We start from the raw sequence: 22,446 nt of genomic DNA, 5'->3' as shown, positions 1-22,446 counted from the left end.
TGGTACCGGAAGGAGCGGTGCCAGGATAGAGGGTAACAGTTGTTCAAGTTGTTTCTTCAATTGCTCCTGAAGCTGAGCCTGAAGAATGACCGAGATACGGTCATCTAGGGGTGGCATCGGAACCGCTTTCTTTTTCTTCGGTTCCTTGGATGCCGCTCCACGCCCCGGCGATGAGGAGGCCGATGACGAGGCACTCACCGATATCGGGGCGGAGCGCTTGCGGGACCGGTGCGATGCCGGTAGGGACGGTGTCGCCACCGTAGCTGGAGGGCGCTCGAGGGAAGAGGAAGGCTTCTTAGCCGGCTTACCTGGCGCCAGCGGCGCCGATGCGGGGTCGGTCGGTGTCGAAGTCGACGGTGCCGATTTTTGAGGTACCGCGGTGGAAGGTGAGGAGTCCATCGCCGACTCGGTGCCGAAGAGAAGAGTTTGTTGGATTCTTCGGTTTTTAAGTGTTCGTTTTTGCAGGGTGGCACAGCGGGTGCAGGAGTCCGCCCGATGCTCCGGACCCAGACACTGCAAACACCAATTGTGTGGGTCAGAAACGGAGATCGGGCGTGCACACCGCTGGCACTTCTTAAAACCGACCTGCGGGGGCATGAAGGGGAAGATGGCCTCCGCAAAATCGAAGTCCGAGGCCTGTATAATGGCAACAGGCCCCGCCGGGGCAAAAACGAAAGAAAAAGGAAAAAAAAAAAGAAAGTTTTTTTTTTTTTTTTTTTTTGCAAATCAAAGAAAAATAAACCCGAAGGTAAAGAGAGGAAAAATTAGGAAAAAAACGCAAGCGGGAAGGCGAAAAAGTGATTTCAACGTCCGTTGAAAAAATACACGCGTCTTCTTCGCTCCGCGGAAACGAAGAAACTGGGGACCACGCACTCCTCCGTCGGGCGGGAAGGCACTCGCGCACGCGCGGTGCAGCCAACTAGAAACTTCTAGTTAAAAAGGTCCGTACCGAGGGCTCCGTCGGTGACGTCACCCATGTGTTAAGAATATGCTGCCTGCTTGTCCTGGGATAAAAGATATTAGCAAGGTAAGAACCCAATCTCTTTATCTAGTGCAATAGGTGTGTCATTCTAGACAGCAGACATATAAAACAGTCCCAAAATTCTATGGCAGGACCTCTGCATCTGTTTGTAACACTAAGGACCCAAAGACGGTGTCCTCCTGTACTGCCACATCCACTCTGTAGAACCTGGAGAACATAGCCATAAAAGATAGATGCACTAAGGGCCAAAATGTCTAGATGTCATTAAAAAAAAAAAAATCTACTGAAAAAAATTGGTAAATCTCTCCTCTAACCCCAAGATTGAAGTGACTATTGCACAGGTGAATAAATAAATGAAGGGGTTTCAGTATGGGCTGTTATTCCTGCGAATGACCAAAGAAAGCCCCGGGCAGGAATTCATAGGTGACTAGCACCACATCATAGGTCTAAATAAGCCCTGCCCAGTACATCATATTACCCCTATTTGAAACATTTAATCCAAGGTATAAATAATAATGAATATAAAGTGCAAGTATGCATTCAATCGAAGAATAAAAGGAGAGTAAGAAGTATTTGAAAACCCCACAAAAATCAGAATCGCAAAATCATCAAAAATAAAAAAAAATGAGTTCATAAATTATTTCATAGATTAATAAAATAGTGGTTTCTAAAGTTCATAAATTCATCATTCAAAGAATCAAAAAATAGTTCATATAATAGCACCGTTGTATCTCTGTGATTCAATAAATAAGGAACGAGATGGTGAGAATAAAGAAAATAACGCTCCGGAATCACATTCAATTTGCATAGTTAATCAATCAAATAATACACTTAGCTGCATCTTCAATTTCATGGATTCCTGGGTTCAAATTCATATCGCCAGCGTATCTCCACTCCAGAGGTGCCTATTTTGGACTTAAGTGCCAGACTCTAGGTCAAGAAAACCCTGGCATAAACACGGTGCGCCCAAGCTTGATGCCTACTAGTGCCTAAGTCTACTTTAGACATCGTTTGGCATGATTCTATAAATGATGCCTAACTTAACATGGACCGCATTAAGCACATTTCTAGGTGCCTATAGTTTAGGTGCCGTTTAAAGAATTGGGCCCCAAGTATGCAATACTCTTTAGTAAAATGGCCTCTAAGTAGGCTTCATCATTTTTCTATCAAGTACCATTTATACTCAAATGTAAGTCGATCCAAGTATAAGATGAGGTATCCTTTCCCCCCCCCTGAAAAGGAGGAAAAAAGGTTGAATCAAATATAAGACCTGGGGGGGTTAATATTCATGTGCACTGCACCCCCCCTCCCTCACTTCCTCCCCTGCCAGGCTCTGCACCCAGCCCCCCCTCCCTCCCTGCCAGGCTCTGCACCCTGTCTCCCCTCCCTGCCAGGCTCTGCACCCTGGTCCCCCTCCCTGCCCTGTATCTTGACCCCCCCTCCCAATGTCCTGCAGCCATTCAGGGAGAAGCTCAGGGCCAGGCAGGAATGAAAAACCACGAGAACACGAAGTAGCCATTCTGGCAGGGGCTCAACACGGGGCAGAAGCATGAAAAGCTCACTCCTGCCCAATACACTGCTGAACCACCAGGGTTTCAAAAATGTACGCAGGGGGGAGGCGGGAAGGAGGTAAAACAATTGTCAGAGTCCACTGGGACAGGAGATGGGAGGGATTTCTCCTGTCCCAGTCTACCATGTCATATGGCAGACTGGCGGAGGCTTGCAACAAGTCCGGGAAGGGAACAGGTAGGTGCTGGCCCGAATATAAGACGAGACCCTCATTTTTGGGCCATTTTTTTTGGCCCCAAAATATCATCTTATATTTGAGTTTATATAGGATCTCTGAGGGAGAGGAAGGGATAGTAGCTGGCATGGATGGACAAACTGAATAGGCCATAGAATCTATCTGCCTTCATTTTTCTGTTTCTGTCAGCTTCTGTGCCTTCCTGTTTACTGAACTCAACTTTACCAAGAACTTTCCGTGCTCACCTGTGTAAAACTCACAGTTGAAAATGCTTATTATCACCAGCACCACTGACATAAGCAACATACAGAAAACAGTATAGGAGGTATACAAATCAGAAAATGCATCTGGAATAAAAGAAAAATGCGTTAAGACATGATGTGAACAGTACCAACAAATTCTGTGTGTTGTGATGCCCCTAAAATATTTTAATTCATTCCTTGATCTTGAACAAATATGCACTCTCTATTTTGTTAACAGAACTACAGCGGTAAATGAACACATCAGTTTGGCCGACTCTTTAAAGCTGCATTACAACACAGTAAATAAACTTAAATGGAAAAACAGATTAGTGATTATGGCAGACTAAGAAGTCAGATTTTACAACCTGTTTCTCCAACTCATACTCCTTGGAACACTGGCAAGTAATTTCACCATCCAGTACCTTAGACATAACTTAGATTAGCAGCCCTGCTGGCACGAACCTACCAACTATATCTGAATTTCTAACTTGCTTTGAACTTGGATTTGGAAAGGTAAATCTAAAATCCAAATTCCAGCTTGAATTCTGGATCACTGTAGTCTTAGCTAACTGAAATATTACAAAGGCATATTAGGGAGCGCTTCAGATTGTAAAACTTTCAACAGTATCCAGCAAGGTGAAAGAATGCCCAACATTTATCTATTTAAATCATTTGTATTCCGCTTTTAACCAAAGCAGCTCATAATTAACATACAAAATCTTTGAGTACATGAAAATTCTTAAAATTCACATCACAGACAAGAGCAAAAGGAGACAGAGGTCTAAATGTAAACAGTATATTATTCTCATTCTAATAAATGATTAGATATTCAATATAAAATTAGGTACAGCTAGCAGAAAAATGCTTGTGCAAAAAAATGAGTTTTCAACAATTTTCTAAAATGTAGCCAATTCCCACAAAATCTCAACATGCCTGTCAAAGCATTCCAGAGAGCAGGTCCAGCAGTGGAGAAACAGGATTTCTTTGTTCACACATAACGGACTGCGTTTAGTTTGCCCATATCAAGTAACAAGTGGTTCTCAGACCTCAGTGCTCTGGATGGTAGCTCTAGTGCAGGGGTCTCAAAGTTCCTCCTTGAGGGCCACAATCCAGCCGGGTTTTCAGGATTTCCCCAATGAATGTGCATGAGATCTATGTGCATGCACTGCTTTCAATGCATATTCATTGGGGAAATCCTGAAAACCCAACTGGATTGCGGCCCTCAAGGAGGGACTTTGAGATCCCTGCGATAGTGTAAGCTTTAAATAAAGGGGAGGGGTTGAAGGGAGGGGTATTTTCTTTATTTTCCTCCAAATTACACAGTAAATGTGGACAAAATCCTTCCAAGCTGAAGGAAAGCCACTTCTAAGACTAACCCCTTTAAAGCTGTTCTTGTTCTAACAGGGTTTGAATTCTTCCTATCAAACGTCCCAGGATCATCAGACTGCATTAACTCTGGAAGGTGTTGAGCTCTGACAGCCTCATCAGAGAACAGAATCAAAGTTGAGTTTTCCATCCCATAGGATCAACATTTCATAGCAATTGCAGTTCTTCAGTTGATATCTCCCAAGGTTCACAGCCAAGTCTTGAACTGACTACAAGAGGCAACTACTGTCTCTATTGATACTCATTAAACTCCCATCAAGTGGGAGTGAGGATAATAATTGTTATAGGACTAGATTCACAAAGCAAATTGATTGTGTACCAATCGGTTTGCAACCCCTTTGCAACCCGATTTTACTCCGGCCCAATTCACTTACCTCTCTGCCAATCCGATTCTGATCTGTACATGCAAATGAGGGGAACGGCATGCAAAGTAGGCAGGGACGCGATTCATAAAACAAATTTTGCTGGTTTCTGAATCCATCGGACACGGATCGGTCACGATCAGTCAGGTTAGTGAATCTAGCCCATAGTTCATTAACATTAGGTTCTGAAGGTTTGGGGGTCTTAAGAGCCAAGGAACCCAGACCAATGTTCTGGTATTATATATCATTATCTAATGTATTTTTTAGGAAAGGAAAGGGTTATGTTTGCTACTTTGCAGTTTTGTACAATTTTGTAAGCTACGCTTTTAAAAATAATAAAGAGATTTTCTAATAATTGCAGTTCTTAAATTATGGTATACAGGTGTGTTATCTTATGGTGTGTTATCACAAACCCTACCTGTTGCATCTTTTCTTTTTTTCATAATTTTTAACAAGCAACGATAAATGTGTTTATAACTTCATTATTATTCATCACCTCTGCAGGTGATTTTCTTAATCTGTAAACCACAACACTGTGATCTATTTATTTCAATGGAAGTACATCAAATACTGGTGTATAAATAAAATGCTTCAACAAAGCCAACTTATGGCCAGCGTAGCTCCAGGTAAAAGCTACCACTCCAGCAGCTGCATAAAAATGTTTGGCGCTATACTGAATGGATTTATCCTACTAAAAACCAAAAGAGACTGCAGAAGCGATGTACAAGATGTCAGAACTTCATTGAAGTCAATAGACCGTTGTAGCACAAAGAATGGCTCACTTGGATTAGAATCCTGGACCCGACATGGTCCGTGTTTCGAAAAACACTTCTTCCTCAGGGGTCCGAAATCTTGTAAGTCTCAAAGGTTGGAACCAATGGAGTGCAACAATTTGAGGAGGTTTAGCGGGCATGTAATGCATTCCTGAGTACAATATGGCAGAGAGAGAGCGCACGTGATTAGGATGTGTCAGTGCTGAGCTGCCACTCGCTGCAGCCGCACAGAAAAGCCAGAACACGCTGCAGAGCGGCAGCAGCTGCCATATTGCACTTCAATAAAGTTCTGACATCTTGTACATCGCTTCTGCAGTCTCTTTTGGGTTTTTTTGTTGTTCGACAATCACTGCAGACTCGTTGGGACTTTTCTTTGTTTTGCCTTCTGGATTTATCCTACTGACATGTTCTCGTAGAAAACAGCTCAGTGTTCAATAATTCCACAGTCATCAGATATTTGGTAGGCTGTGAAAAGAGGAATTCCACTGGATATAATTTGAATGAATACAAATACCTGATATCCACTGTACTGGATGAACGATATCAATCCTGGTTAGAAGAATAAATACTGCAGTGCACACAGGAAGCAAAAACACAGAACACACAACACTGGCAGCTACTCTCCAACTCAAAACCTAATGAGAAAAAAAAATGGAAAGCAAACTGTAGCTTAGAAGAGAAAAGATATTTGCTTCATTACTCCACTAGGAAATGAGTTTCCATGCAAAACACAGTAGCATGCATGCAGAACTTGGGCTCGGGGTTCTCGGTTCAGATACCCTACCTGTCACAGCTGAAAAAGCTTAGGTACACTAGAGAGAACAAAAGGAAAGTAACTGATGCCCCCCCTCCCCTCGACTAGCAAGATGCAGTCCTCAGTATGGCAAGGGTTGATACCTTTGAATAGAGACTGCTGGGGGAAACAGGTGAAGATAACAACCAAACATATGCCACATATATACAGGCAGTCTTCGGATTAAGAACGAGTTATGTTTTTAAAACTGTTCTTAAGTCGGATTTGTATGTAACTCAGAACTTGTAGATTTTACGATTCTTGCTGCTTACCTCTGCTCCCAGCTGACAAAAGGTTCAACTGTCCTTACCCTCTAAGGTACAACATGCACAACCATACACTGTTCTTTATGTGGCCGCAAATTCCTGAATTTGCTACTGCTCAGTGAAATCAAATGAAACCGCAACCGCGTTCTTAAGTACAAGTTATACTTAAGTTGGGCATCTGTAACTCGGGGACTGCCTGTACTGCAAAATGCAAGAAGCAATTGATGTGAGATTTGGGCTGTTAATTTTAATTCGTTACAACCTCTTACCACACCGGGGCTTTTGCTTATCATTCCCATTCACAGTTCAAAAGTTCTTACATTTATGATTTATTTCTGTTCTCTATAGTTTCCAGACCTTAATGCTGGATGTCAAAACTTAAAATTCTATGGTGATTTATGCAGTGGTATGTCTCAGAGCACTAATCTCTGTGTCCAAGACAACACTTGAATTTATTGAGCCACACCTAGGTCTACTTACAAAACTACAATTCCTCATTTTAATTCTGAGTTACCAGCTTTAGAGGTGCTCTCATTTTTCCACATTTACCAATTTAAAAACAGATTCAACAACAGACACACCAAAAGATTAGCATCAGTTTCTGCTCTACATAAGAATTTAAAAAAAATATATAAAACCTTTTCAGTGTCACTGATTCTACGAAAGTCCTGATTCTATAAATGGTGCCCAGCTGCTAGGGGCTGTTGATCATCCGCTAGGTGCCATTTATAGAATCAAGCTTAGCAGTGCCTAAGTAGGTGTTTATTTTCAATTTATTTCTAACATTTCTAAACCGCCTACAACTAAGCGGTTAACAGTTAAAACATTCACAGTAGTTCAAAGCACAATACATTTACAAAATGCAATCAATTACAGTACAAATTACATAGCAATTTCATCCACTTAAAATAATGCCAAAAAGCTCGAGTTTGCATATGATCTATTCCCATTAAGTGCAGCAATCACAATTCTGGATTCTTATTAAATAAGCATATCAAACATGTACAGTGTCTGCATCTATGAGACAAACTTGGTTCTTTTTGTTACATAGAGCTTGTTGGACCCCTGTTAGATTACAAAAGTTAGATAGCTCTAGGTCTAATAGATGCTGGCATTGTAATCTGGAAGCAGGGACTTTGGATCATTTAATATTTTATTGTCCCTGTATCATGGTTTTTTTGGAAATCAATTTGGTCTCAAATTAATTGTTTACTAGAAAACCATGTTGCTTTATCATATGATACAATTCTGTTTGGGATGTCAATGAGAGCAAAAAGTCAAATTTCATCAAATAATAACAAGCTTTTATTAATTATGACAGGAGTCACCATACAACATATTACCAACAATTGGAAAAATTACAATAGGCTTAGCTACACATTTTGGTGGAATTCATTATGTCATATTTATAAAATGCAAAGATCAATTGTCATACAAAAAGGGAATTATAATAATTTTTAAAAGATTTGGGGGCCATTTACAAATTTTTGCAATGAATAGATATCATTTTCCTAATGAAAATACATTTACATGTAGGGGGAGGGTAAATAGTTCTTTTAAAGGTCTGATTAATAGATTGAAATATAATATATAAATGATATTTTGAATTAAATTACTTGTGGGAAGTGTGGTTGGGGGGAATAAATTCATGTATGTAAAATCATAATTGTATGAATATCAAGTGATATGTAAAAGTTAATATGATGTAGTATTGTGCACTTGTTGTAAGATGGAAAAATGAATAAAGAATTTAAAAAAAAAAAAAAAATAAGCATACCAACACAATTTCAAAGAAAAGCTTCCACAAACAATTGTGTCTTCAACATCTTCTTTTTAAACTGTAACCGGTTAGAACAAGTCCTCAGAATTCCAGGTAGGGAGTTCCAAAATTTTACCCCACCACGGACAACATTGTCGCTCTAGATTTAGCATACCGAACAGTTTTCTCCTTCATGGAAATTCATCTCATAGTCCCCTCAGATCTTTAGTTTCCTCTTCGGCTGATACACCTCCCACAGAGGTTGAAAATTTAATGGAGCAGATTCATACAAGCTCTGATGTACCACTGATAACATTTTATAGTAAACCCTTTGTGACTCTGGAAGCCAATGCAATTGCTTTAGCACAGGAGTAACATGGTCTCTGCGTGATAGTCCACAAATCAACCTCGCAGTAGAATTCATTAATTGCTGCAACGCCCTATGTTGAAAGCTGCCATACGTCGTCCGAGTTGTCTTCTCTCTGCTGCGGTCCCGCCCCTTCTCTGACGTCAGAGAAAGGGCAGGACCGCGGCAGAGAGAAGACAACTCGGACGACGTATGGCAGCTTGCAAAGATCGCTAGAGCCAGCGATCTTCTGCAGGGCAAGCTGCTGAAATTAGGTAAATTGATGCAGGGAAGCCACTTCCCAAACTGACCCTCCACACTCGCCCTCTAAAGCAGGAGTGGCAGGCCAGCAAGAGGTAGCGCTGCCGCTCCTGCTTTAGGGGCAAGGGTTGGTCAACAAATCGGGAGGCAGATTTTTTGTCGTGGTAAATCGATTCGAATTGTGAATTGGGCAGCCCGATTCTCAGCTTCCCCAGCCCGATTCTAATTTTCCCCAGTCCCCCTGCCCGATTCTCAGCTTCCATTCCCCGCCCCCAAGACTCACCAGCCCCCCTGCCGATTCCCAGCTTCCATCCCCAGCTCCCAAGACTCACCAGCCCCCCCTGCCGATTCCCAGCTTCCATCCCCAGTCCCCAAGACTCACCAGCCCCCCCTGCCGATTCCCAGCTTCCATCCCCAGTCCCCAAGACTCACCAGCCCCCCTGCCGATTCCCAGCTTCCATCCCAGCCCCCAAGACTCACCAGCCACCCTGCCGATTCCCAGCTTCCATCCCCAGTCCCCAAGACTCACCAGCCCCCCTGCCGATTCCCAGCTTCCATCCCAGCCCCCAAGACTCACCAGCCCCCCTGCCGATTCCCAGCTTCCATCCCCAGCCACCAAGACTCACCAGCCCCCCTGCTGATTCTCAGCCCTCCTGCCGATTATCAGCCCCCCCCCCCCCCACCGATTCTCAGCCCTCCTGGCTGTTACCCTTTGCTTCCGAGGTCCGCTGCATGAGTTCTGCTCACTCCCCCCTCGACGCTCCCACGTCCTTTCCTTTCTTCTGATGTAACTTCCGATTTCGCAAAGCCAGAAGTTACATTAGATGGGAACAAGTCCGGCGGCCGATGGTGAAAAAAAGAATGAACTTGAATTGGGGCTGAATCGGTGAGTCCAATTTTTTACAAAAACGAACCGATTCGAATCGTGAATTGGGCAGCACTACCCCCAACTGACCACTCTCCTTCCTCCCAAATCAGGAGGGATGCTCAATCCCTCCTGCCACTGGATGCTCCTCAGCCCCCCTTCCCCCAAACCACCCTCCACAACCCCGAACCTCCCCTATACCTGAAAAATAGATGATAGCAGGAGGGATGCCCAGTCCCTCCTGCTCACAGGCCCGCCACTCCAAAATGGAAGGCCTTCCCCTTCCTAGTGCATCCTGGGAGGCATGGGGAGAGGCCTAAGGCCCCAACTGGCTTGATTGAGCCAATCAGGGCCTTAGGCTTCTCCTGTATCCCAGGATACAGAGGGAGGAACCTAAGGCCCTGATTGGCTTGACTGATTTTTTGGGGGGAGGGAAGGGGAGGAGTTGGTTGGAGGGGGGCATGGCGGATCTTGTTGTACTGATGAAGTAGACTCAGGTCTTTGAAACTTCATGCCTCAATAAATTATCTATAAGGTGTCACCTGCCTCTGTCTTTATTGTACTTTATACAGTATATCAAAATTGTACTGTATGTCAGGAATTTGGTATATACTTAGGATGTATGATTTTACAATTTACTGCAATTTTAATATATTATTTTACAAAGTATTGCTATTTACCATTTTTTCAAACTGCTTTAACGTGAACCATACCTATGCAAAATAATACAGAAAAACAAAATACCGTAGTTCATCTCCTTACCACCTGCAGATTTCCTCACACCTCTCCCCAAAACACAAGCATATACCTCACCTATCCATCATCACTACCATAGTACAGTTCAAAAACACGAACGAACAAAAATAATAAATCAAGCACAGCGACCGAGCAAACAAACCCAGCCGCGGTGTCAGAAGGCAAAAGGCACGGAGCACAAATTCCACAGGGCTTCTGGCTCCGCGGAAAAAAGGACCACGAGGTGGGGATGCGCCCTCTAGTGGGCAAGAAGGCATGCACATGCGTGGTGCAGCATAGCAAGCTTGAAACTTCAATCAAGTTTGCTTGAAAAGCTGTCCGCGTCGGGGCTCCGTAGATGACGTCACCCACATGTGAGAATATGCTGCCTGCTTGTCCTGGGATAATTATAGTTTGCTCACACTGTGCTGATTAGAAACAGATTTTAACTTCCAAAAGCTAGGCAAAAACGTTTTTAGTTCAATAATAAGTAAAATCACTCCAAATCAGTAATTTCTGTGGAGGAATTTCTCCACTTTGGGTAGATGCCAAAGCATGTTCTTAGCAAGGTACATTTGTATAACTAAAAAAACTTAAAGTGCACACAAATCTCTTGTACATGTGTTAATCACCCATAAAGGGGAGTGTGTGGCGCAGTGGTTAAAGCTACAGCCTCAGCACCCTGAGGTTGTGGGTTCAAACTCACGCTGTTCCTTGTGACCCTGGGTAAGTCACTTAATCCCCCCCATTGCCCCAGGTACATTAGATAGATTGTGAGCCCACTGGGACAGACAGGGAAAAATGCTTGAGTACCTGAACCATTCTGAGCTCCCCTGGGAGAACAGTATGGAAAAAAAAAGTGAATAAATAATACATCACAATAAATAAATTTAAGATATATGTATGTACAATTGATTTGCATATTTAATAAATAGGTGACAATCAAAGGGATGGCCAAAATTCAGGAAATTTGTTTAAAACAACCTTTTTTTTTAGCCTTGCACACCCCTTATAAATTCCCATTTGGAACCTGCACCTTTGATAGGTGAGGAAGGAGGTGTCATCTTCCTTTAAAGTTTGTCACTACCATTTGGTACAAATGGTCCCCAGTGCTTACTGGTCGAACCAGAAGTTTTGTAGTCCTAACCATGGCTCCAATTCTATCTTTGGGTTAAAAACATTACTTGATAAAGCAAAACTCCACCTCACTCTTTGAGAAAAGGGGAAAAAATTATTTCTTTAACACTTGCTGGGATCCATCATCATCCAGTCTTTCCAGAAGTAAGACAAACCAGCATAAGATAGGATTGGAGCCATGGTTGTGTTAAAAACATTACCCCAGTCTCTAAGAATCCTGAGTTTCTCACACGCCTCTTTTTAAATTATTATTCCGTTTCCCGCTACACCAGCTCCTCCAGGAGAGCATCAAACCAACCCCCTCCCCAGGGCGCCTTGTAACCGAACCGCCGTCTCAAGCAAGCACCGCCTCACGGAGCCGCCACAATGCCCTTCACCCCCCTTCAAGGCTAACTGATCAAGTCTGTAGTCGGAGCACGAGGGACCGCCGCCTCTCACCTTCCTTAGGACCCAGTGCTCGTGCCGCAAGAGGCTCATGGCGCCAGCAGCGCGCGAGGGAAACCGGCCCCCAGCTTCGCCGCCACCATTCAAAGAACCTACGCGCCAGGCGCCGAGGTCCTCGCACTAGGGCTGCCCCGGCGTCTGCCTGAGCGCCTCTCGCCCCGCCGCGTGCGGAAGCCTTTCCCACCGTGACCTCCCGACCTGGAAGAAGTGTGATGTGGCGGCGCCCAATGGTAACCGTTGTTATTTCAGTTTCGTTTTCCACTCAAAGCGCTGTGATGATCCTCCATTTTCAATTTACTGTATACGGTAGAAGTGGTGTGCTAGCTGAAAGGTAATAAATAAAAATAAAACAAAATAAGATACATTTTCTCGTTGGACTAACAATAATTTTTTTTAAATTAGCTTTGGAAGGCAATATCTTCAGATCAAAACACAGTAGTCGTGCCTTCTAAACATAATCAAAAATGTATAAAGCTATAGTCCAATAAAAATGTATCATTTTATTTGTTTTGTTTCTATTTATTAGCTTTATAGAACAGAAAAAGGAAAATCAGATGATACCTTTTTTGTTCTAGTTACAAAGCCGCGGTAGATATTTCTACCGCAGGCCGGCGAGGTAAATGCTCCGACACGCATAGGAATTGTAAAAGCCAGTGTAAGTAAAATAAAACAAGTTTTGGAAGACAAAAACTATAAATGGAAAATTCAAATTTGACTATCTTGTTGTTTTTTTTACCATGTTATATAATCTACTCTATTTAAGGGTACAATGATGTAATAATTTCTTCTTTTTTAACTTTATTTTTATTCAAAGTTTTCATCATAACAAGTTCACAAACTTGAAAGGATTTGGAAATAATCCAAAAAGGTAAATGTGATTGAATTAACATCAAACAATAGATTAATTAATCATTTAGTCCACAATCTTTGGATCCAAGAACAAAGAAAATTAAAATAAAGCAAAACATGATGTAATAATTTCTAACATGCAGTAGGATTTAAAACAAAAAAAATTGTAATCCCCTCCACCCTGCTAGAAAAAAATCACAGATCAAAAAAAATGAATTATGTAACACAATTGAGGATTTCTGTAAAGGTGGACAATTTCTAAAACAGGAAGATTATTTCTGAGAGATTCTACTGCTGCTTATCAATGTTAGAGAATGACAGGGAGACAAATTTTTCCTCCTCCTTGCAGGAACTCAAGTCCCCGTCCCAGCCCCATTCTTGCAAGCTGTGTCTTCTTCTGCACAAGCCTCAAACACTACAATCATAAGTGTTCTAGATTTGTGCAGTTAATACTGAGTACAGGATTAGGACAGAGACAGCGAATTTTCCCCATGTCATTCTCTAATCTATGTCACTTCTCTTGTTTTGCCTGGCACCAAATCCACCATATACAGACACATTCCATGCAAGTCTGCCGAGTACTGGCCTTAGTTCTTCAATATTTACTATTATTTTATGATTCTAGATCCTCTGTGTCCATCCCACACTTCTTTGAACTCCGTCACCGTTTTCCTCTCCACCATCTCTATCGGGAGCGGATTCCAGGCATCCACCACCCTCTCCGTAAAGTAGAATTTCCTAACGTGTAGCTATAACTTGGATTATTCCTCCCCATGTGTATCACTCCGCACCTATGCACATTAAATTTTATCTCCAAACCAGCGACTCCACTCAAAATTGTTTTACCAAACCAAATGTGTGTGTAAATTAAATTCTCACATTCTACTATAAATTTATAATAGTGGTGGAAAACCTCAGACACCCAGATTGGAGCCCAATTCATCAGGAAATTTACTATAAGAGGCTTCTCTGAGCGAGTAGATGTCAATCATAGGGGAAACACCCCTATGATTTGCATGCAGTTCTTTCGTGGTATGGTAACAGATCTCATGCATATTCATTGGAGGAAATCCTAAAAACCTGACTGGATTGCGGCCCTCAAGGAGGGACTTTGACATCCCTGGATTAGAGGGAATAAGACAGATATTTGTGCTTAGCAGGTGGATTGGAGTTTGGAACTGAAAACATCTTCAATGAAGTTGGCTTTGAGTCTGGATTTGAATACTGCCAGAGACAGAGTTTGACGTGCCAAGTCAGGCAGTTTGTTCCAGGCATACAGTGCAGCAAAGAAGAAAGAATGGAATCTGGATTTGGCCTTAGAGAAGGGTACAGATAAGAGAGATTTAACCGATAAGTGGAGTGCCCAGGGAGATTGTGAGGAGAGATATTGAGGAGCTGTGGAGTAAATACACTAGTAGGTCAATAAGAGGAGTTTGAATTGTATGCGGAAATAGATAGGAAGCCAGGAAAAGATGGTCAGAAATCTAGAACTATCCTAAAATCAGCAGCCTAGAACTGGGTACCTTGGCATCTTTGCAATTATTTCTAACTGATCTATTATACTTTAAATTTCAGTGATTATTCCTTTACTAGTGTTTAAGCCCGTTACATTAACGGGTGCTAGAATATATGCCTGTCTGTCTTTCTTTATGTCTCTCTCCCTGCTCCTGTCTCTTTCTTCCTTTCTTTCTGTCTCTCTCCCTCCTGCTATTTTTCTCTCTCTCTCCCTGGCACCATTTGTCTGTCTGTCTTTCTTTCTGTCTGTCTCTCTGGTCCCCTGTCTGTCTTTATTTCTGTCTGTCTCTCTCCCTGGCCTCCTTTGTCTGTCTGTATTTCTTTCTGTCTCTCTCCCCCCCCCCCACTTTCCTTTGCAGAAGCAGCAGCAGTATTTCCCTTCCCCTCCAGGTCCCTGTGAAGTAGTAGCAGCATTTCCCCCCCCACCACCACTTTCCTTTGCAGAAGCAGCAGTGATATTTCCCTTCCCCTCCAGATCCCTGTGAAGTAGTAGCAGCATTTTCCCCCACCCCCCATTCCCTTCTCTCCCCCCACACTTTCCTTTTCAGAAGCAACAGCGGTATTTCCCTTCCCCTCCAGGTCCCTGTGAAGTAGTAGCAGCATTTTCCCCCACCCTCCATTCCTTTTTCTCCCCCCCTTTCCTTTGCAGAAGCAGCAGTGATATTTCCCTTCCCCTCCAGATCCCTGTGAAGTAGTAGCAGCACTTTCCCCCACCCCCCATTTTCTCCCCCCTCCCCCCACTTTCCTTTGCAGAAGCAGAAGCAGTATTTCCCTTCCCCTCCAGGTCCCTGTGAAGTAGTAGCAGCATTTTCCCCCACCCCCCATTCCCTTCTCTCCCCCCCCCCCCCACTTTCCTTTGCAGAAGCAGCAGCGGTATTTCCCTTCCCCTCCAGGTCCCTGTGAAGTAGTAGCAGCATTTTCCCCCACCCTCCATTCCTTTTTCACCCCCCCTTTCCTTTGCAGAAGCAGCAGTGATATTTCCCTTCCCCTCCAGATCCCTGTGAAGTAGTAGCAGCATTTCCCCCCCATTCCCTTCTCTCCCCCCCACTTTCCTTTGCAGAAGCAGTATTTCCCTTCCCCTCCAGGTCCCTGTGAAGTAGTAGCAGCATTTTCCCCCACCCTCCATTCCCTTCTCTCCCCCCCCCACTTTCCTTTGCAGAAGCAGCAGCGGTATTTCCCTTCCCCTCCAGGTCCCTGTGAAGTAGTAGCAGCATTCCCCCCCCACTTTCCTTTGCAGAAGCAGCAGTGATATTTCCCTTCCCCTCCAGATCCCTGTGAAGTAGTAGCAGCATTTTCCCCCACCCCCCATTCCCTTCTCTCCCCCCCCCACTTTCCTTTTCAGAAGCAGCAGCTGTATTTCCCTTCCCCTCCAGGTCCCTGTGAAGTAGTAGCAGCATTTTCCCCCACCCCCCTTTCCTTTGCTGAAGCAGCAGTGATATTTCCCTTCCCCTCCAAATCCCTGTGAAGTAGTAGCAGCACTTTCCCCCACCCCCCCATTCCCTTCTCTCCCCCCCCCCACTTTCCTTTGCAGAAGCAGTATTTCCCTTCCCCTCCAGGTCCCTGTGAAGTAGTAGCAGCATTTTCCCCCACCCCCCATTCCCTTCTCTCCCCCCCCCCACTTTCCTTTGCAGAAGCAGCAGCGGTGTTTCTCTTCCCCTCCAGGTCCCTGTGAAGTAGTAGCAGCATTCCCCCCCCCACTTTCCTTTGCAGAAGCAGCAGTGATATTTCCCTTCCCGATCCCTGTGAAGTAGTAGCAGCACTTTCCCCCACCCACCCCCATTCCCTTCTCCCCCCCCACTTTCCTTTGCAGAAGCAGAAGCAGTATTTCCCTTCCCCTCCAGGTCCCTGTGAAGTAGTAGCAGCATTTCCCCCCACCCCCCATTCTCTTCTCTCCCCCCCCCCCACTTTCCTTTGCAGAAGCAGCAGTGATATTTCCCTTCCCCTCCAGGTCCCTGTGAAATAGTAGCAGCATTTTCCCCCACCCCCCATTCCCTTCTCTCTCCCCTCCCCCAACTTTCCTTTGCAGAAGCAGCAGTGATATTTCCCTTCCCCTCCAGGTCCCTGTGAAGCAATTCCCTTCTCTTACTTGAGCTGTCCTGCTCCGTTCGGCCCCTCCCTGCGATCTGGCCTGCTCCGTTCGGCCCCTCCCCCTTCCCTTCCCGCAGGCTGGCCTGCTGCAGCTGAAGGTTTTTGTTTTAAGCTTTAAAAGTGCCGCCGGCAGCTCCTCTCACGCTGCTGATCCTCCTGGCTTTAGCGAACCTCGCAGGCCGCTCTCCAGCCTCAGTAGCAGGTTCCCTCTGACGCATGGAGGATCAGCAGCAACAGCGGCGAGTGAGGGCCGAGGTGTGTTCCCTGCCGAGGACGCGGGCAGGGAGAGAGCTTGCCTGGCTTCCAAGTTGAGTGAGGGCGGGAGGAGGGGAGTAGCCAGAATGTTCCCTGCCGCTGGGTTGGCTGCCACGGATCACACACCACAGCGGCAGGCAACACGAAATCCTAAGTGCGCATGTGCACTTAGTCTTATTATATAGGATACAGTTTATTATAGGGTTGCCAAACAGCTCCAGATTTGCCTAACAGGACTGATCCAGAACTGGATTTATCATACTGTATGGAGGACATTTGTGGTCTGGTTTTTGATAAGAAGCCAGTTAGAAAATCAGAGGGATAAGTCCTTGCATGCAATAACATTAGTCTAGTAGTCGAATCTTCATACATTACCAACACGATTCTGTTTTATAGTTGCAGTTTTAAATGTTTTCTTGTTAATTAGCAGAGAAACAACATATCATGAGTTTGTTTGTAGGTGTGTGTGTGTATGTTTGTGGGGGGGTTAGTTACGACATCTGCAGAACTGCAAAACTACCCAATTCTGGGAAGGAGATTTATGACCCCTTCCTGATGCATCCTACCATTGCTACCTGAAACATTGATTTTAGTGAGAAGAATGAATGTTTACAGGTACCACTGTGCAGCACTAGTGAAAAATCTTGCTTCTAGATCTGGGTAATTTGGCAGCTCTTGAATGATTCAGCGTACCAACATTTGTTTTCTGAATTGCAACAGTACTGCTTAGAATCATTACTGAAATTTTGAATATGCAAATCTAATTTTAAAAATGGAAGGAAAGAGACATGGAAATAGTTATTAGATTTTATCCAAGATTCCACATTTAGTTCTGCAGCATTCTGTAATATAAATTTGCTGAGGATGTCCGAGAACCATAGCCACTTTGAGGGTTCTCTAATTTTGCTGAGGGCGATGCAAGACTATCAAACATGGGCTTCCTTTCCATCAGCTGTAAATGAGAGTGCCGAGAACCGTGGCCCACTCGTCTGCGGTAGGTGCTCTGGAACATGACTGGGATGGAAGTTGTGGTCTGCACTAACTTATTGGCAAATTGCTTGGCCTCTTCAATGGACTTTCTTAAAAGCGAATAGGCACACGCTAGCTCCTCTCTCTGTGTATCTGTCTCCTGCAGGAGTTTTGATAGCTTTGTATTCTCTGCTGTGAGTTCTTGTACTTTGCGTTCAGCTACTTGAAGTTGATCCTCCAAATCTTTCTTCAACTTTTGGGTATGGGCTAAGGTGAGGCCCATTTTCTTCTGCTTGAAACTTAGCAGCTCGTTCTGTTCCCCAAGTCGTACACATTGATCTTCTTTGTCATGCAATTCTCGAATAATGTCTCTTGCTGTTTTTCCTTTGAATGTCAGGCTGCTCTCCAGCCCCAGCTCAATTCTCAGCTTTTTGACTGTTGCAGCTAGAACTTTGTTTTCATTTGTGGTTTCTTTAAGCTGATATTTTAGCTCCTGAATGCGACTCCTAGTGGCAGTTTGAAAACGCTTGAGTTTGTTACTGGAGGATGCCTCTCTATGCAGGGCTTCATCTCGCTCCTTTTGGCATTTCTTGAGGAATTGAGTGACTTCCATGGTAGGCATGCAGGTTCCTTCTAGGAGGTAGGCGCTGTAAGGGGAATCCACTTCAATCAAAACTTCTGGTTTCACTTGAATTAATAAATAGTTCTAAAGATGAAAAATATACAGGGAAAGTTAAGTAAGCATCACCTATTACAAAAGCGTGTGATAGTGGAAAATGTTTTAATTTGGCATGCTTGATTTGTTTATTGTCTTCAGTTCCTAGATATGCATTGGTTCCCCATGGAAGCTAGAGTTCAGTTTAAGTTCGGCTGCCTGTGTTACAAAGTAATATCTGGTATGGCTGCAGCCTATAAAAGATATCATAATCGACTACTGTAATTTGAAGCAGCTACTTGAGATACTGATTTTCATCAATTATTCTTTACATCTACATCATATCAATATTTTAGGAAACTATTAAAGACTTATTTAGGAAATTTAATCTGAAGAGGCTACAACTTATTCAGAACACTGTGGCCAAATTAATTTTTGGAAGACATAAATATGATCATGCCTCTCCATTCTTGAGGTTACTTCATTGGCTTCCTATTTACTGGCTAATTCAATTTAAATGTGCCAATGTAATTTTTAAAATTTTACCTGGAATTTTTTCACTTTTATTACCTCTATCATTTAACTCTCTTTGGTTACCAGGAATACACATACATTTAAATTGCTCTTCCCTTCTGTTAAAGGGATTAAAACCCTAGGTAAATTCTCACATTCCTTAGCCTATTCCTTGGTAAACATTTGGAACCATCTTCCCTCGATTATCAGAACATCATTATCTCTATCACTTTTTAGGAAAAATCTGAAAATGTATCTCTTTCAGATATTCTTAACTGAGGACTGATCTAATTTATTGAAAATTTTTCTATTACCTTCATTATTGTTTTATATTATATTCTTTTAAACTTTGTTAACTGGCTCGAGTCCTTGCTGGAATGATCCGGTATATAAGATGGAAATTAGATTAGATTGAAAATGTATTTCATTCTGTGTTGTAGCAGTATTTTACTTCTGTTAAACTGCATAGATCTGAAGGGTAATGCAGTATACAAATGTTGTGTTATGGTCTTTTTTTTTTGTTCTAATATATTTGATTTTCACACTTTTATGGCCAAAATATGTGCTTCTTGTATTCTGGTACTATATCCGATTTTAAAATTTCCTTCCTGGAGCCCCTGCTTCATTTGCTCATGAGCAAAGTTTTATGGTCACCAGGTTAGTCCACTTGGATATATGTAAATAAGGATCAACAAAACTGTGTAGATGATATATTAAACTAACTCTACACACTTGGGAATATTATTTGAAAGCTATTCTCCGAGGATGTGGGTACTAGGATTTGGTCCTTATAGGATGAGAGAACACAACAGTTTTTACTTAGGTATCAATGATAACAGAACAACTAGTCTCAAGTAAGCTTCCTGAAGCCAGTCAGTGATGAAAGCAAAGTTGCATCAACAGTATAAGGCTTTCTCATCCATTATTAAAGTCATTTTGTTTGTTTCAAGGTACTTTTTCTTCAAATGGTTTGTATTTGGTGTAGTTCTGGCTTGTAAAGGACATGATCTTCCCTTGAAAACGATTCATCTACTGAAGTACCACATTATCTCTATATTGCATTGTTTTGTGTCCTATCATTGATGTAACATCCCTCTTCACATATCTTGCACAGGGTCATGTAAACTACATTTATAGAAGAGGAGGAATATGAACCATTTAGAGCCTATTTACTAAAGGTGCAGTGGTTAAAGCTACAGCCTCAGCACCTACGCTGCTCCTTTTGACTCTGGGCAAGTCACTTAATTCCCCCATTGCCTCAGGTACATTAGACAGATTGTGAGCCCGCCAGGACAGACAGGGAAAAATGCTCGAGTACCTGAATAAATTCATGTAAACCATTCTGAGCTCCCTGAGAACGGTATAGAAAATTGAATGAATTAATAAATAAACTACATTAGCTGCATAATTTATACAAGTAAAAACATGGAGGCTGCAGGTAATTCATATTCAAACATAAGGACTACATAATATATAAAAGAGCAGATATCTAGTCACACTACAATAAAAAAAAATGTACTTGCACAGGCTAACTGATATCAGGGATTAGTTAAAGGAACAAATGAGGGTACATATCTATGAATGTTGGGAGCAGCGTGGGCCATTCAGCGTAGCTCCCTGCGCTACAACTGCTAGTGCAGTTTAATAGAAGAGGCCCTTAGTAAATAGGTTTCTTTGTTATGAATGCCTTTTCCATGTAGGTAGCTGTCAAATCCTGCATTATATGCCACAGTCTGCACCTTTGTTTCTGATGTGAGATTTTGTTTAAAGCTTACTTTTTATTGTTTTGATTATGTGCATATTCTGATTCTCAAATAGAAATCAGAAATACAATAAGAATATAAAAAAAAGCAGGAAGTACTTTGGATAGAAGTACTTTGCTTTATTCCAAGATAATTTTAACTACTGTACAGATTTTTTTGATCAAAGACAATATTACTGCAGTAAGTTTAAATAGCAGTAATTGTCTGAAAGGGCTAGGCAGAAAATTACTACTGCTTAATAGCAAAGAACAAAATCAAGAAAAAAAGGCAAGTAATTGTTTGGAGGGACAGAGGTCCTTTTGCTGCCATATGTTTTGGGTGCTCTTAGCTTTTTTCATCTACAGTCCCCTTTTATAGTACACAGAAATGAACAGCATTTTTTTGCCTTCTTTCCCTGCCCACCTACATTTTCTAAAAAATCAGTTTATAAACCTTTTGGGGCAGTCTCTCTCTTGACTACTAATCTTTCTTATGAACTAGTTACTAGACTGGGTTAACTTTGAACAGAACTACATAGCATACCAATTAAAAACGAACAGACCTCATAACAGTAGCACAAATATTGTAAATAGAATTATGTTAAACCATCATGTTCAGTTAATTGCAAAGAGAATCTTACCTATAGTTGAATTTTAGTTCAATCTTGCTTTGTTTCAAGAGCAGATGCACAAGCAGCAGGAGCCTTGTTGAACAGTAATATTCACACTACATAATGATTACAAAATAATCCTAATCCATTTTCTTGCTTTATTTCTCATAAGCAGAACAGAAAACTGTTACTGGCTCTCTCCTTGATATTTATACGGAGAAGTGCTGTGCACATAGCATTGCTGAATGATTATAGCTGCTATGACAAAGATGCTGAATGAGGTAACACCACAAAGTAATTTAAGTCCCAGGTTAAAGTTACAGTCATTAAGTAAGCTGCAGCCTCCCAAATAGCAAGCTAGTGCATCCTCTTCAGACTGGTTCACTGGAAAAATGCTCCTTAAAATGTGTAGAACACATTTTCAAGCATTTTGACTTTTATGTATGCCTTAAACCAGAGCTTTCTTCTAAACCGTATACAGTTACAATGAATCTCTGGTATAACAATCTTTCCAGCTAAATGAGTACCTGAGGCAACAGAAAATAATTTGTTCAACATCACTGCATGTGCCTGTAGAAGAGGCTAAATTGGAATCCTGGTCTCTTATATTCTAGTAGTGTCTTGTAACCACTGGGCCATCCTTCCCAGTAATAATTATTTCATTCAAATGAATGTAGAAATGTGTGTTCAATACAATTGCCAGCTGTACATCTTGTTACACTGTACTTCCTTGCTCAAATTATAGCAATTAGCTGCTCATACCTGTTATATGAAGTGGTCTGGGAGAGGAAACATCAGGGTCTTGGAATTGTGCAGTCCTTGAATTGCAAGCAACATGAGTTGGAAAGATATGTTTTTGTATGGCCTAATAAGCAATTTTCTTCCCTCTATAACTAAGGGCTGCTTTTACAAAGGTGCGCTAGCGTTTTTAGCATACGCACCGGATTAGTACACGCTACCCAAAAAACTACCGCCTGCTCAAGGGGAGGCGGTAGTGGCTAGCGTACGTGGCATTTTAGCACGCGCTAAAACCTCTAGTGCACCTTTGTAAAAGGAGTCCCAAGTGATGATGGAGCATGATAAACTCCAAAAAGGAAAGTGATGTACGAGTCTCTAGCCCAATAATGGTAAGCAGTAGAAATGGTCTGGAGATTC

General features: G+C 42.6%; 2 protein-coding genes across 3 annotated transcripts in view; both read right to left on the bottom strand.

The window, feature by feature from the left end:
• Positions 1–12,307, bottom strand: part of NDC1 (NDC1 transmembrane nucleoporin) — an 89,024-nt gene extending 76,717 nt beyond the window's left edge. The window contains exons 1-3 of one of the 2 annotated variants that reach the window (XM_033916939.1): positions 12,090–12,307; positions 6,004–6,124; positions 2,972–3,073 (exon numbers count right to left, since the gene is read on the bottom strand). In XM_033916939.1, the coding sequence (XP_033772830.1) occupies positions 2,972–3,073; positions 6,004–6,124; positions 12,090–12,128 (262 nt within the window). In that variant the 5' untranslated portion in view covers positions 12,129–12,307. The remainder of the gene's footprint in view (positions 1–2,971; positions 3,074–6,003; positions 6,125–12,089) is intronic. The other variant, XM_033916937.1, reaches the window with a different exon arrangement.
• A 4,937-nt stretch (positions 12,308–17,244) lies between these two features.
• On the bottom strand, positions 17,245–18,471 carry LOC117346098. Its single transcript, XM_033915448.1, has one exon. The coding sequence runs from the start codon at positions 18,391–18,393 to the stop codon at positions 17,629–17,631; it is 765 nt and encodes a 254-aa protein (XP_033771339.1). The 5' UTR covers positions 18,394–18,471; the 3' UTR covers positions 17,245–17,628.
• Between the last annotated feature and the right edge of the window lie 3,975 nt (positions 18,472–22,446).

Source organism: Geotrypetes seraphini, chromosome 12 (genome assembly GCF_902459505.1).
Source record: "Geotrypetes seraphini chromosome 12, aGeoSer1.1, whole genome shotgun sequence".
Classification (NCBI taxonomy): Eukaryota; Metazoa; Chordata; class Amphibia; order Gymnophiona; family Dermophiidae; genus Geotrypetes; species Geotrypetes seraphini.
The sequence above is the reverse complement of the archived record's forward strand: the minus strand, read 5'-3'. Positions and strand labels throughout refer to the sequence as shown.

What these genes read in the sequence shown, in the direction of transcription:
- LOC117346098 (XM_033915448.1), bottom strand. Translation starts at nt 18,393, where the DNA reads ATGCCTACCATGGAAGTCACTCAATTCCTCAAGAAATGCCAAAAGGAG.